Here is a 16,957-nt window from a genome sequence, read left to right on the forward strand (position 1 = left end):
GACCAGACTGGTGGTGCTCCTTTACGCGTTCCCTCCTATCAGCCTTATATCTCCCCCCTCTGGACAGAGTGAAGAGAGTGAGTGAGGTGAGGCGTGGTCTATCCCTTCTTCTGATTGCCCCCCATTGACCCGGGAGACAAGGCGAGATAGCCCAGCTTCTTCGTGCATGACCTCGGTGCCTTCAGTTGTGCAGGGATTTGCTACACCAAGTGCAGGGCCCAAATTTTCCACCTGCATCTATGGGTTTGGCCCATGAGAGGTCCAATGTAAACTCGGAGGGCTTGTCTCGTCTTGCCACGATTCAGGGGGCTAGAGCCCCCTCTACAAGGAATATACAATCTCAAGTAGAGGGTGTTTGAGGGTCAGTGTTGGTGACATGGTGTGGTGTCTTTTTTGTGATCCATCCCCATCCTCTCATTCTTACAGGACCTGCTTGTACAGGGCAATGCCTTTAATAGGTGTTCTCCTTCTGTTGTTGGGTCTGCCCGAGGCCTGCGTGGTATCACTGTAGAGCTGAGAGAGGGGCAATTAGCAGGTTATACGTGGCCTCTGAGGCTGTGGGAGAGAGGAACAGATGCACTTAAGAGCCCGGCTCTTTGATATCCCTGTAACTGTTTGTTGTCTGCATCACTGAGTACTAGTTCTCCTGAACACCTGGATGACTGTTAACGACAGAGTTGTTCTCAGTGTTGCTCCCTCACTGAGATGAGACGAGGCTTAAACATGCAGAAGCTGTTTTCTGGAACACAATACCAACCTCTCTGAACCCGGCATCAGTGTGGCCAAGACGTGGGATAGATACCAGGGGTATCTCACATTCTGGACATTCAACTTATTAAGTAGCAGTACCTCTTATATTGGCCTATTCTCCTTGTTCCCTAACATACATATTATCTGTTCAGTCAGTTCTAGGTAACAGATGCAAGCGCTGGCCTCGCTCTGTGACAGCTTCCCCATGGTGACAGCTATGACACGAGTGCCACTCTCTAGAAGTTGATAGTCACACTCACTGCCAAAGAGGCCAAATCTCCATGCCATAACTGAAAGTTAGAGAGTGATAGAGGGGGAGAGCGTGAAAGGAAGAAAAGAGGAGAGGATGGGAAGTCCATTACCACTCCCCCCCTCTGCCTTGCACTAGGCTGCCTCTGTTGTACCTTGTTATTGTTGGTGGAGGATTTGAAATTGGCGAATGTGGCTGAGCCGGTGCTTTTAGATGTGGAGTGAGTGCAGCGCAGCACTTTAGAATCCTTTCTGGTTGTGTTTTTTTAATGTATTTTTTCTAGTTGAGGTGAGTCGGCCTCAGCGGATCAGCTATCAGCACTCTGCAGACTGCTCATCTGCCTTTGATTCACCCCGCTGTATGGTGCTTCACTTATGCTCCCCTCTCCCTCTCCTCTAACTCCCCTCTTTCTCCACCCTCACACTGTTCTTCCTTCCCATTACATCTTTTTCTGAGACTTCAGACAATATTCACTCCTGTTCTTAAAATCTCAGCGAACGCAACTTGGAATGAAGGAGAGAAAAATCATGGAAGAGATATAGATATGCAGGAGGTGTCGGCTTCACAAGGTTTTCTGAGAGAGCAAGAGAGAGAGTAAGAAAGAGAGACCTACTGTCAAACATAAATGAGAGAAGGAAGATAAAATGGAAAGAAGGGAAAGAAGAGAATGAGAGAATGATGAGATGAGATGAGATGAGAATTAGCATGGAGAATAAAAAGCTAGGTTAATAACAGGATAAGTAGCACATAGCTGCAGTTCTCTGACAGATAATGAGCATTCTCATGTTGATTCAGCTCATTAAGACAAACAGAGCTGAGTTCAGTTAATAACAGTGAGATTAATCTGATGACTCATGGTTCTCTAGGTCTCTGCTCTCTACTCTTTGACTAATAGCATAGAGGAGAAGCAGCTTTACTTTAACTGTGCAGCGAAAGCAGGTTAAAATACCATGGATGCAGAGGTGGACTAGACATCTAGCTAGATTACATACCGTACTATGCATGATAAACTTTATCCGTTGAAGTGCCATCACAGGCAAAACATTTTTACAAATGTTTTGCTTAGTGACAATGTTGCCAATAATCTGAATTACTGTGACACTTTGGATGTTGCTGCTGATGATGATGATGATGATGATGAAGAAGGAGGATTAGGATGAAAATTGTCATAAAGGTGGTGATAATTGTAACCATTACATTTTTGATCCAGGCTTTTCATCGCCAGCAGACGGTCAGGGGGAGTCAGGAACTGAGAGGATCAATACTGAGAACGCTCTGTCAGTGGGTCACCACCTCCTGCTGATAGCATTAACCCAGTGTCAGTTTCTATCTCTGCATCCCCTCAGCTGCAATACAAGTGGAAAGGTGTCAGAGTCCTTTGTCTCCTCTCTGTCTGAAATGATAGTGAACCAGCAGCACCCAGAGGAAAGCAGTAGTTTAAAAGACAAATTGTCTATGCCAAACGTATTCTTAAATCCAATTTGTGGCAACGAATGCCCATTATCTTCGCTGCATGCAAGAAGCGTTGTTTAGGCAGCCCTTTTTTGTCGTAAAATCACAATTTTCTCACCTCTTTCATAACAGTTAAACAGACCTTAATGGAATTTCCCTGGTACAGTTTTTATTAAAAATGATTACATCCTATGCCTTTTACTCACCTTTGCATTCAACCTCATGCAGGTAATTCATATTCTATAACGAAGCGGCTTGTTGATTGTACACTGCTGTCCATCTAAACATGTTTTTCATTTACCCCATAACCTTACTCTTGTTTCCACATCAGCGTCTCCCTCCTCCACAATAGTTTTTTTTCCTTCCTCTACAATTTTCCTGCTTCATTCGAGCGTGTTGCATAAAACCAATTTTCCGACAGGCGTATAGGGATTGTGGCGATAATGGAAAAGAAATGGGTGAGGTGAATGCTAAAATGAGATAAGTGCAGACACAGGAAGCGTGTGAAAGTTCCGTCACGTAGTGGAGGACGAGTGAAGCTTAGCTTGGGGTTTTATATTCCACCACACAGAGAGATGTGAACCGAAATGGAGAATATATTAGCATGTTCTAAACATACAAATTATGATAAATACATAACCTGCTGTACCAGTATACAGTTTATAGGACTATAGGGAAAAAAACATGATGATATCCATATTTTGTATGGAGGCTTTATATTTTCAGTTCCATGTGTAACCAACAACCCGAACTGATCTCAACTATGAACAGAGACTAGGGACTCGGGACAGAGTACTAGACGTTTTCACCTTGACTTCATGAAACCATCTGAAATAGTCTCAAGTAGGGCAAGGTCATTTTTCAGTTTAAGAAAGTGCTGATTGTAAGCTTTCAAATGATGCGTCAAAAGATGCTTATTTGAATATTGGTACACCTCAAACCAAATACCAGAGAATCTCGCTCTGAATTAAAACACACGCAAAACAGCTGCTAGTAGCTATCAGCTAAGAAGGTACATAACTATGAACATCTAACTGCATGTTTAGCACATCACAACATGTTGATCAACATCACATCAACATGCTAAAAACACATACATACACATAATTAGATGATCACACAGTCCTTGCTTTTGAACACGTCCTAAAACGTACGTTTGTTTACAAGCCGTGTATCCCAGTAGCCTACCCAGTAGCTTACAGCAGACGGTACAGTGAATCCAATTCACAAAACCTAAAACTGTTGTTTGTTATATCGAGTGGGCTCTTAAACACTTCAACTTTTTTTGCAAAAAAACGGAAAACTCCTAACTTTAACGAGTCATTTGCATGACTTGAGAATTGCCGACCTTTTCACTAGGCCGTGTCACATTATTTCAAAGACTTTGATTAATTCTGCAATTGCCTTTTCTTCTAACAATGTATCATTTCCTGGTCCTCACTCCTCTACCGCCCCATACACTCATCTCTGGGCTCGTTTCTGTTCAAACGACCTTCCTCAGATCAGCATTCATCGTGCATCTGGAAACCAGAATTACTCAGGTGGTCAAATAGAAAGAGGACAGGAGACAGACTTGGCCCAGTGTGAAACAGCATTCAATTTCCTTTCAAAGAGCCTTTCTAATCCCAGAGCTTCTCTCCACCGTCCCATTGGCCTCAGGTCTGTGTGATCGCGGTGTTTGTGTGTGACAGACCACTCAGGGCATTTCAAGGACAAGCATAGGAATGCACTTAGGATAATGTCTCTCTTACCCGTACCTGAAAGGTTTAGGCAGTCACAGAGATACGACTGTGTGCCAACTGCAAAGCCTGTGGCCTGCTCTATCTGGCCCTTGTGTGAGTGTGTGTGTGTGTGTGTGTGTGTGTGTGTGTGTGTGTGTGTGTGTGCGCGCACGCGTTTGTGCATGTGTGCTTGTGTGTGGTACTCTATATGGTTAATCAATGGTGTGTGATCTATCCCCCATAATATGTGGTGTGTGTGTGTGTGTGTGTGTGTGTGTGTGTGTGTGTGTGTGTGTGTGTGTGTGTGTGTGTGGTATCTAGTTTGTGTGGTGTGTGTGTGTGTGTGTTGTGTCTGCAGGTTGCCCCCTGTGTCCCTGGACAGATGGCTCAGACAGGCCTCTCAGTAGACAGGCTATTTATGTAGCAGAACTGTGTCTCTCTAGCCCTCATGGGGCTGTGGGACAACTCCTCTGCCTCTTTTTTTCTCTCTCTATCTCTCTCTTCCTCCCTAACTCTCTCTCTCTCGGTCTCTCCTTGCCATGGCCCAGTTCTCCAGTCTAGAACAGATGTTCTCAGTGCTCCATCATTTACTCACCTCCCTCTTAATTACTCTCTTTAATTAGCAACACACACACACACACACACACACACACACACACACACACACACACACACACACACATACACACACACATAGGAACACACACACACACAAATGTGGGACATTCTGAACGAGGGAATGGAACTTCCTAATTATGGGAGACCTTATTCTCTCTCTTCGTCCCCCTGTTCCTCTGTACGGTGGAAAAGGAGAGTTAGGTGACAGGATGAATAGAGCACAGCAGTGTTTTGCTGGAGGAGGGACACAGAAAGACACAGACTGGATCTCCCCTTACTTAAATGCACTTTTTAACTGCTGTGTGTGTGTGTGTGTGTGTGTGTGTGTGTGTGTGTGTGTGTGTGTGTGTGTGTGTGTGTGTGTGTGTGTGTGTGTGTGTGAAAGGTCCTATGTGTGATAAAGCATCAGTGATGATTAGAGCAGCTTTGTGGGAGAGATTGCTGATAGAGCTCCACTGAGGCTCCTTTGAAGAGATGAGTGCTTAGAGAGCAGAGAACGTGCTTTGTTTAGTGGGGCTCTCTCTTCAACACACACACACACACACACACACACACACACACACACACACACACACACACACTGTACAGGAAAAAAGGCGGGAAACAACTATATTTTCTATAATATTCCTCTATCGCTCACTTTCATCCATTGATATCTCATCTCTCCCTGTTCTTTCACAGTAACACAGAGATGCGTATCCTCCAAACTCTCTCAGAACCCGTTGTTTATTTATGAGGAAGTGTCGTATGAATTATTTACCTGTCATTTGTTGCTTTTAAATAGCATGCAGCACAGAGCGGTGTTTGCTATCTCTGTCTTTCTCACTCTCTACCGCTCTCTCAGAGTTGATACTCTCACGTGAATTTCTGTTGCTTGTGTGGGTTTTTTCTTTGTTGTTTTCTTTCTTTTTAAATTTGGGGTTTGTGTGAAGTTAAATCGAGTTACAGTATTTGATGGACACACAAAGTGAACGTCCTATACTCCGGTGATGCATTGTGAAATTGACGTAAATTTATTCGACACTTTTTACATTAAGTAATTACTGTATGTGGAACTGCTTTTATGTGTCTATGCTTTATTTAGAGAGTAGGCTATAAATAAACACATTCCAAGCATTTCTGTGTGTCGATTGAAGTGGGTAGGGGGGGAGGTCTATATTAACACTACCTGTGTACATACAGTACACACAGTATTTATAAACATGTAGGTCTAAGCCATTTTGCTTTAAGTTCCATTATAAATACTGTTGACCTCATGTAGATAAAACAACAGTACTGCTGTTGTTTGACAGACGTACACAGATCCCAGAGATTACTGCAAAGTAGACAGACGGGACTAACGCCAACACTAATTGGATTACGCCTCACAATATTCTGGAAGCGTTCTATTATCACAGGGCTTTCAGGATAATGTGATTACTGTGTGTTGTCCTCTGTTTTAATGGGCTATTATCCAGCGATGTACCGTGAGTTCATTAACAGTACATTACTGCTGGTTGCCCTACACTGCTACGTCCTCACCTGTTGTGATTGTCGCAGTGTCCTTGTACCTAGATACAGGTCATGGAGATTTTGCATACAGTCGGTATCAGATTATTAGACTAAATCCCTGAGGGAGGACATGCCACTGATAGATACACAGATATGCCTGTCAGATTGTCCAGCCTTGTTTCCTGGCTCAGTGGTGACAGTCAACCTGCACCTACATTGCAACTCTAACTCTAGGCTCTTTATCTGTTACAACAGGCCTCTTTTTCACCTCAGGTCAGTCCTGTTCATCTCTTTCAGCTATTTTTCATTATTCTCAGTGACACATCCGTTCCCCATTCTTTTCAGTGACGCATCTATTCTCCATATTAGATTAGATTAGATTCAACTTTTTTTTTGTCATTGCAGAGTACTAAGTCCCAGACAACGAAATGCAGTTTAGCATCTAACCAGAAATGCAGTTTAGCATCTAACCAGAAGTGCAAATTGTGATTTATAAGAACATGATATAAAAACATGACAATGATAGTGATAGGTACAGTAAGGCATGTCCGGTAGTTTAGAGGTATATACAGTTATGAGCTATGTACAGTTAAGATAGCTTATGTACAGTATGTAATGTACAGATGTATAAAAGAGGCTATATCAAAGAGTTATGTGCAATGTGGAATATGAATACAAACCATATGGAACAGATCCAGAGGGCCACACTCTTGTCACCCACTTGTCAAGCAATTATGAGATGGAATAACAGCTAATGGATACTGATATGCAATTGACTCTATTTTAGTCATATGAACATGAGTATAGCTCCATTGTGCACTCAGATGTGTTAGATTGCCAGGTATTTCTCTCCTTGCAGAGTCAGGTGGTTAGTGTGATCTTGTGTGGAGGGATATGGGACCGTAAAGTGTTTTAATATGAGAGTTAAATCCAGTGGAGTGACATGGCGGCTTATCCCAAAGGTGGTTCATATGAGGGTAACCTCTGTTGAGGTGGGAGACGGGCTGTTGTCACTGGGACTACCCACAGTGTTGTCAACATGCTTCCTTACTGACCTGTTGGCTTTGTATAATGTTGGAAAAGCCAGGTAGCTACAATGATATGTGGTAGCTGGTCTTCATCAGGTCTTCTCATGTGATACTATAAAGCTGTCACCTGACGGGTTGGCCATTCATTCCATTTCCTTATGACTGTACAGTACACAGTCCCTATAATGCACGGTAAGTGTGTATGTGAAGGTGTGTCCTGTCCTGAGCCAGTCTCTCTGTCTGTCTGTGTATCCAGGTGATGAACGTGAGCCTATCAGAGGGTGACAGGGTGACATTTGAGGACCTGGGGGGTGGGGAGCCCTCGGTGTTGGCCAATCAGTCCATCCTGATGAAGGGGCTGGTAGTGCGTAGCCGCAGCAACCAAATCACCATCCACTTCCACAGCCATCAGAACAGGGCCGGCTCCTTCCTGCTGCGCTACCAAGGTAGGACTACACCTCACCTCACCATGACGAAACAACACAACACTAGCACATCAACCAACCATACAGCATATCACCAGAACCAAAACAACAACTAAAACACTAAATTGCAACGCAACAATCGAATGGAACAGCATTTGTACACTACACTACTGATCAAACACCCCTTCAGAAGCAACCAACTGAATAAAGCCATAAAACAACCAATCTAATTTCACGATGCTTATAGAACCAACTTCAATGTAGGGCCTACAAAGTTGGGCTGTCTCCCCCCTACTCTGCCAGCAATCTCTGTGCACCGGGGATAACAATCGCTGTTATCACTTGTCAACATAATGTGTTTATGTTCGCCAGAAATTGACAACTGCTGTCAATGGGCCGCATAATTAGGAAGGGAAATTGCTGTGATAACGCTCATTTAATTGTCATTCATCAGAGATGTCAAAAGGAGACGCCAGTTTCAGAAAGGTGACAAGGCTTGTTGCTCACACATGATAGTCAAATGAAAAGCAACTTTGCACAAGCCCAGTGACTTCTGTTTCTGGGACCTAATGAACTGTGGTGGAATGGTGACAGGCTAATGTCATTTCACACAATGCCGAGAGTGCCTGTTGAATAAGAAATTCATTTTCCCTCCCATCCCTTTTTGCATAATTTTCTCATTTCCTTTCTTCCTCTTTCCTTCTCTCCCTACCTTCTCCTTAGTTAGGTATACTGTAGTAGGTTCTAGCTCCACTGTTAGTCTTCTCTCTACCTCTTCCTTACTCCTCTCTCCTCTCTCCATGTTACTTAATTTACAACTTTACTTGTAAATGAAGTAAATATCCTAAAAAACAGATCTATGTTCCCGCTACAGTGTTATGGCTAGCTATGCTTTGACAGCCAGGACGAGTTGCAGTATCACTCCATTTGAAACAAGTGTTCAAAGGACAATGTCCTTAAGCTCAGGCATTGGTCTTCCATTTTTTATCACTCCCTGTTTTGAAGTCCAATCTTGAGACATTTTTAAGATTACATATAACACTTTCCATTTTTGCAGCCGCTGGAAATTATTTGCTACAGCTAGATAATGTAGAGGGAGAGCGAGCGTCAATTACATGGGCTCAATACCCCACCCTCAGATGTGATAGCTGCCTCCCCATGTCCCCTTTTTCATTGCAGTTTTATGTTTGTAACAGGCACACACTTATTGGCCGCGCTCCATCCAGTTTCTGAGAGGTTGTGCAATCAGAGGTGAGGCTGAGGTTGTTGCTACATCACCTTTCATCTCTCCCTGTGTTTGCAGCGGAGCTCTGCAAATTTGGCAATTTTGACTATAACAAATTATTGGAATCATACAGAAATATAATAAATACAGAAATGTATAACACAGATAAGTGGAAAAGAAATTCATGACAACTTTTCATGACAGCTTTTTTCATTGGAGTATGACAGGTGAGGCTCTGCCTCCCCTGACCGCACGTCCCTGCTCTCTCCCTGTGTCTCTCCTCTCTCTCCTCTCATAAGAGAGTGTTTTTTGCCATCCAGTTTTTTGCCATCCAGTATAAGAGACATCCAAGGGTTTCTTAAGCAGCCCTCTGCTTCTCTATTTAGGTACGTGGGTAATCAAATGTCATGGTACAAACAGCACCACATCACCGTAGCAATTACTTGCAATTAACGTACTCTGTTTCTTTACAGAACCCTCAAATTACCTCACGCAGCAGGCCCTCTTCCTTCTGTCTTCCTCCCCTCTTCCTCCCCCCTCCCCCTGTTTGATATGCTCAGATGCAGTGTGGTGCTCTGATCTATATTAGTGAGGGTGGCTGACGTCACAACACTGATTTTATCCCCCCCTGCCTTCAACGGATAGTGGAGAGTAAACCGTGCCAAAACAGAGAAAAGTTGTTTTCAAAGGGATAGGCTCTAAAATGTGATATGTATGCAATGCTTTCTATTTTTATCTATATTTATACCGCAGCTAACTGTGTCAAAGAATATCTTCCCCATGGAGACAATAAAAGTTGATGTTATCTGACACATCAAAGATTTAATGGAGATTGGCCAATAGATTGTAAGTGTGACGTGTATTGTAATCTTTATAGGCGATCACTTGCAGTATGCAATACAGTCTTGTAAATGTCTAGCTGAAGCAGCCCTCGGGTGTTCTCCAGTTTTCTCCACAGGCTTCTTTCTCTGTTTCTCTTGCTCTTGCTCTCTCTCTCTCTCTCTCTCTCTCTCTCTCTCTCTCTCTCTCTCTCTCTCTGTGCGCAAGTGTGTGGACTGCAGACAGCAGCACTTACTACTGGACTGAATTTGGGCACATGCTTGCTAATTAGGATGTAATGGGGTCACCAGCGTGTTAAACACTAGTGCATTATATTGCAATGAAGCACTGCCTTGAAACACCTGACTACTCATTAGGCTACATAAAATGAAAGTTAAGATCCATTTATCAGCTAGTCAGACATTTTCTCCCTCTGACATTTACCCCCTAGCCATTACCCCAAAGAGCCCTTACATTTGTGTTAGGGACCAATGCCTAAAAATTGTTAACCCCCAACTTCTGGTTACTATAGATCTCAACCCCAAAATGATCCAGCTTCTACCAATATGGGTGAGCTTTACACTTAAAGAAACCCTCCAACTATCTTCTATTCTCTTGATGTGCTCTGAAAAATCTGTTATTGCGATGTTTACAATGAAAAGGGGACAGTCTAATTCTATTCAGTTTGACCTAAAAGTCTGTGATAGTGGTGGTTATCTGCTGGCATACACTCACCGAACACTTTATTAGGAACACTATACTAATACTGGGTAAGGCCTCCCCTTTGCTCTCAAAACAGCCTCAATTCTTCATGACATTGATTCCACAAGATGTTGGAAACATTCCTTTGAGACTCTGGTCCATGATAACATGCTGCTGCCCGGCTGGTATTCAACCTCCCCAAATACTCGCATGTCACCCCTCTCCTTCGCACCCTGCACTGGCTCCCGATAGCAGCTCGCATCAGATTCAAGACCCTGGTGCTTGCATACCAGGCAGCTAAAGGGACAGCCCCTGCCTACCTGAAGGAAATGGTAACCCCCCAAACCCCTGCCCGCTCACTCCGTTCCTCCACCTCGGCTGGCCGACTGGCCCCACCTCCTCTACACAGCAGTCGGGCTGCCCGATCACGTCTCTTCACAACACTGGCTCCCCGCTGGTGGAATGAGCTCCCCACGGCTGTCAGAACGGCAGAGTCACTACCCATCTTCCGTCGTAAACTGAAGACCCATCTCTTCTTAACTGCTCCTCCTGAGACATCTTCTGACCCTCACCACTACGTCTCCTAAAGACACCCGCTTTCCCCTCTACTGTGTCCCTAAGAACTTCTATTGCCCCCCTTGTACTGTTTCTCAGTTTCTCCAGTAATATAAAAAAAAATATATATATATATATATATATATAGTAGAAGGCGATAATAGGGAGAAGGTTTTTCCTTCTATCAGTGGCCCCGGGCCCGAGCTAGAGTACTCTTCCTGCAACGAATAGTGGACTGCTGATTCACATGCTTAGTATTCAAATGTATTGATTGTAAGTCGCTTTGGAATAAGGCGTCTGCTAAATGCCAAAAATGTAAATGTAAATAACATGATTGGATCACGCAATTCCTGCAGATTCTTTACAGGTGCACTTTCAAGCTGTGAATTTCCCATTCTGCTACATCCCAAAGGTGTTCTATTGGATTCAGATCCAGTAACTGGGAAGGCCACTGAAAAACACTCAACTCATTGTCATGTTCATGAAACCAGTTTGAAACAACTTTTGCTTTGTGATGTGGTGCATTATCATGCTGGAAATAGACATTTGAAGATGGGTACATTATGGCCATGAAGGGATGCAGATGGTCACCAACAATACTCAAATATGCTCTGGCATTCAAGCGATGATTGATTGGTATTAACAGGCACAAAGTGTGTCAAGAAAACATTCCCTGCACCATTACACCATCTCCATATATGAGAAGGTGTATATGTGTTCCTAATAAAGTGTTCTTTGAGTGTTGTTAGAGCAAATTATTCAATAATGGCAGCCTGTTTCGTTTCAAAATGTATAAGAAAAGATATTTAATATTCTTCTGCAGAAGGAGGAAGTTTACAGGTCCGTCAGACGAGTCTGAACGTTTCAAAGTTCCTCCCAAAAAGTGACGATCATTCATTACATGTCAGTATTTATACAATTCAGGTTTCCACAGGTAAGGGGTCCGCCCTCGGGTGAGGTTTAGACCAATCATGAGCAAGGGGTGTGAGTTTGTACATGGATGAAGATGATTTTGGATGAAGGTTAGGGGGGAATCGGCCCCCACTTTCTCCTAGGGAGACAAAGGTGAACAAGGAACACAATAGCCACAAACTGGTTCAGTCTGGTCCCAGAGCACCGGGTCTGGGGGACACAAAAGCCAAAAACTGCTCCAGATGGCCTCGTCCACTCAGGGAGAAAAGAGGGCAATCAGGTCTTTGTAATAATTTAAATGTGTCTTGTTGTCTTAGCCAATGTCAAGCTTAAAGTAGAGAAACTGGTTCTATTGTGTGACAACAGGAAATCATCTTCTACAGTCTGCTGCAGACATTCAACCCAAGATGGTGGAGTTTGAATCTTAAATGTAGCTTATGTCCCCCACATACAATAATTTTCTCTCACAGTGTCCATACAGAATAAGCTAGAGACCATTATTATCCACCATGACAGTTGTACAGAGTATTAAGATGAGTGCACTGATATTATATAATCTATTTTCTCGGTCATCTGATCACCTGCCCCATGTAATGGTGCTCAGACAAGGATGCACGACACGGTGCTGGACACATCTGTTAGAAGATGGACACTGTGTAGTTGGAGGTGTCTGTGGTTAATTCCTGTTTAATCATCTACTCTAGCTGAGATGACAGAGTGATGATTACAGCACTTTCTCCTCACTTTTCTATTTTACTGTACGTCACCTTCTCACCACCTGCTCTTACTAATTATCTTACCCTCACCTCCCCCTCTCCCTGTGTGCCCAGCGAGAGACCGGTTCTGACTCCCTTACTGGCACGTATCCGTATTGGCATTGAGACACTGACGATTATTATTATAGTTGTATCTACTTCTCACACTTGGCCAGCCATAAGAAGGGCTAATATTGCATGTGGAGGTAATGCCAAGTTGATGATCACGACCTTGTTCCAACATCTCAACAACCTGGCAGTTGTTCACATGATGATGTCCCTTCTAAGACTGGTGGGAAAACTGGTCAGAAACATGTGTGTGCGTGCGTGCGTGCGCATTCATGTGTATTGTATATATTGTGTGTATTGTATTGTGTATATAATGTAACTATTGAAGTACTGGCACCTGGTAAGGAACCATATGGCCTTTGAACATTGCCTGTAGCTCTCATGGCTTGAAGGAAGAAAACGTTATTAGTTGGATTATCACTCCCTCTCCTAGACACTCTTCCCCCATTTCTTTATTTGCCTGCCAAATCCTGTTGTTTATATGCCAGGTATTAAGCTCTACATTTCCTGTCAGCAGATACTTACATCAATCCACAGATGAAATATGCTGAAGGCTATAATTGTTGGCCAGACAATCAATCTTGACTTGGCTCAGATTGGTCTGGGATGCAGAAAAGTGTTCAATTTCATAGATTCTCATGTAAATACCAGTAATAGCTTTTGCATACCCTCTCTCAGGGTACAGCAAATTATTTTAGATGCGACTGGTTTTCAAGACACCATTTGTGACAGCAGCTGATGAAACCAGTAACAAGGCGCCCAACCAACGGACCGTTCAGACTTTTATTCGGAAAAAACCTAAACACATTTCAACGTTGTTGAAAATCAATGACACACTCGCTAGTCAAGCCAAAAGATTGCAATGCAATGGATTCTGCGAGTAATCTCCACTACTACCTAGTGTAGAGTAGTGGGGATTACTCACTGAATCCATTGTATTGCAATATTTTGGCTTGATTATCGAGTGTGTCATTGATTTGACACTTTATTTACATTTTTCAGAATCAAAGTGTGAACATTTTGATTGGTTGGTGACTTTTTCCGGTTTCACCAGCTGCTGTCTCATGTAAAAGGCCTTCAGGTCCACTCACCATTGTTTTCCTATCTGTCACATGCTATCCCCATTGAAGGCCTGGGTAACAATGATTGTGTCAATGATTGGTTGTGGTGCGAGGATTCCATTAGTGCAGATGTGCTTAGTGGGGGGAAGGAGTGTGTGAATGTGAACAAGAAGGCCATCAGTCTCTGACCAGCATTGACAGGAAAATTACCATAAGGCATTTGCACAGCATAAAAAAAAAAAGATGTACAGAAGGCAAACACGTTCACTCCAATACCCCCCCAAAAGGCACAACTTCCTGTCAGTCTCATCCTATGAGAAAGAGGCCAGACTGCTTTTTTTTTTTTCTCTCCAAGGGAACAAAGGATGGATGTCGCCAGTGCAATACATTAATCATATCTCCACTAACACATGTATGTCTACATAATTCACATTGATCTTTCCTTAATTGTATTCCAAAAACTCTGCACTGGTTCATACATTTTTATTTTGAAGATTTGATTTGAAAACACATTCTGCATTTTACATAACCAGGTGATCATGCAGGAAAGTCTGTTTTTGAGCAGTAGGGAATTGCAAAGTATATAAGCAATCATGCTGATGCACATATCTTCCACACACAGAGGCCTGCATGAACAGATACGGTTTTCCCTTTAGAAAGAGATTGGCTGGCATGAATCAGTAGCAAACCCTCCATGTGGATAATGCACCAGTGCTTTGTTAGAGGTAGATTCAAGTAAAGAGGCAGTTGGAGACCGAGAAAGAAATGTGTGTGTGTGTGTGTGTGTGTGTGCGCATATATGCGTATGTGTGTGCGTATATGCGTGTGTGTGTGTGTGTGTGTGTGTGTGTGTGTGTGTGTGCGCGAGCACTGACACACATACCTACACGACAAAACACGTATGTACTGTATGTAGTACATGTACTTACCAGAATGTGTGTGTGGCAGAGAGAACAGTGGTCTGGTCTGCATGTCTGTATCTATCTGAAAGTGTCTACTTCTGTCCGCTGCCCAGTCAGACATGGCCCCTGGTCCCCAGGCATGGGCCATCTTCAGACGCACCTCACAGACACTAGACACCAGCATCCCTCGACAACCTGTCAGACAGGCAGATATCCCATGACAAGCTGTCAGACAGACAGATGGATGTGTCAGAACTGCTGCTAGACAACGTGTGATTAAGGCTCACTCGACTCTCCTTCTCCTCCTCTTCTCTACTCCACTCTGCACCTCAAGTCTTCCACATATTCTACTATTCCTTTAGGGAGAGCTTTTGAGGTTGTTTTGGTTGTTTCAACTTTAGAAATGTTGCTTTACTTAACAGAGCAACTATACCTCCAGAACCGACAGAAAGGCGCCAGTTTGTTCACTAATACTGTAATTCCTTGGTAGGGGCCAGGCCACCCTTGCTTAATCCTTTTTAATGAAAACCATTTAAGTGGTAGCAAATTGATTTCAAACATGTATTTAATGTTTTTTTTTTTTTTTTGCCAAATTGTCCTTACACAGTTAATAGTGATCCATTGTGTTATAATTAAACTATTATTGAAAAGTAATTATACGGGGAGCATTTCCCTTAAATTAATTATAGGGGGCTAGGGGCACAGAATGGATTTTTACTCAATTAAATTATCACCATATCAGTCTTTAATAGGAAGGAAATTGCATGAACTACAACAGCTGCAAACAGAATAAAGTATTCAAGTGAGTCTGTCAAGCATAACAAGACACGTACTGAACCCTGGTTGTAAACAATGCACCATTATTATAACAAACTGGTGTTTACATTAGAGTTGTTTTGTAATAAATGCTGTATATCTGCCATTACAACCTATAAGGTAAGTTAGTTATTGTGCAGAGGTGTCACACTTTAAAGCGGGACAAGCAGGAGGACAATATTTTGTCAGCTTCATGTCAGAGCTTGATTAAAAAAAAGGCCATCTGTGCAGATAGACCTCCACAGCAGATAGACCTCCACAGCAGACAGACCTCCACAGCAGATAGACCTCCACAGCAGACAGACCTCCACAGCAGATAGACCTCCACAGCAGATAGACCTCCACAGCTGATAGACCATCACAGCAGATAGACCTCCACAGCAGACAGACCTCCACAGCAGACAGACCTCCACAGCAGATAGATCTTCACAGCAGATAGACCTCCACAGCAGATAGACCTTCACAGCAGATAGATCTTCACAGTAGACAGACCTTCACAGCAGATAGACCTCCACAGCAGACAGACCTCCACAGCAGATAGACCTTCACAGCAGATAGACCTCCACAGCTGATAGACCATCACAGCAGATAGACCTCCACAGCTGATAGACCATCACAGCAGATAGACCTCCACAGCAGATAGACCTCCACAGCAGACAGACCTCCACAGCAGATAGACCTCCACATCAGATAGACCTCCACAGCAGATAGACCTTCACAGCAGATAGACCTTCACAACAGATAGACCTCCACAGCAGACAGACCTCCACAGCAGATAGACCTCCACAGCAGACAGACCTCCACAGCAGATAGACCTCCACATCAGATAGACGTTCACAGCAGATAGACCTCCACAGCAGATAGACCTTCACAGCAGATAGACCTCCACAGCAGATAGACCTCCACAGCAGATAGACCTCCACAGCAGATAGACCTTCACAGCAGATAGACCTCCACAGCAGATATACATCTATTGCAGAATAACCTTCACAGCAGACAGACCTTCACAGCAGATAGACCTCCACAGCAGCAGATACTGTAGATCCAAAGGTCATCAACATGTGATCAAATCCCAACTTCTCTCAGCACATGCCATCCATTGTCCCAGGCAGCCCTGTGTTTTCAGAACCCCTGAAGTTGTACAGAGGGGGCTGTGATTGAGGGTTTCCCTGCTGCGCTGCATGGCTGTACTACCACTCTTTCTGGCTTGTCGTTTATTGACCCCTCATCATGGCCACAGATCATTAGCGTGGCCATATGAAAACAGGGGACTCCGGTCGTTACCAGCGGTCGTTAACTGCGGTAGTTTATTCGCTTTGATGAAATGATCTTTTCCCAGCACTTGTAAAGCAACTCATGGGGCTCCACTGAAACAAGACATTTCATTGATTAAGATTATTGCTTGA

The 16,957-nt window shown here is 43.5% G+C and overlaps 1 protein-coding gene across 1 annotated transcript in view; it reads left to right on the plus strand.

Annotated features, from left to right (window-relative positions):
* The window catches only part of LOC308154098 (seizure protein 6 homolog), a gene marked incomplete at both ends in the record, with an annotated part of 52,976 nt that overhangs the window by 10,618 nt on the left and 25,401 nt on the right, over positions 1 to 16,957 (plus strand). Inside the window, one exon of the mRNA XM_080527276.1 lies at positions 7,567 to 7,756. Coding sequence (XP_080383402.1) covers positions 7,567 to 7,756 — 190 coding nt within the window. The remainder of the gene's footprint in view (positions 1 to 7,566; positions 7,757 to 16,957) is intronic.

This window comes from Nansenia antarctica (genome assembly GCF_963989245.1).
Source record: "Nansenia antarctica genome assembly, chromosome: 3".
Taxonomy (NCBI): Eukaryota; Metazoa; Chordata; class Actinopteri; order Argentiniformes; family Microstomatidae; genus Nansenia; species Nansenia antarctica.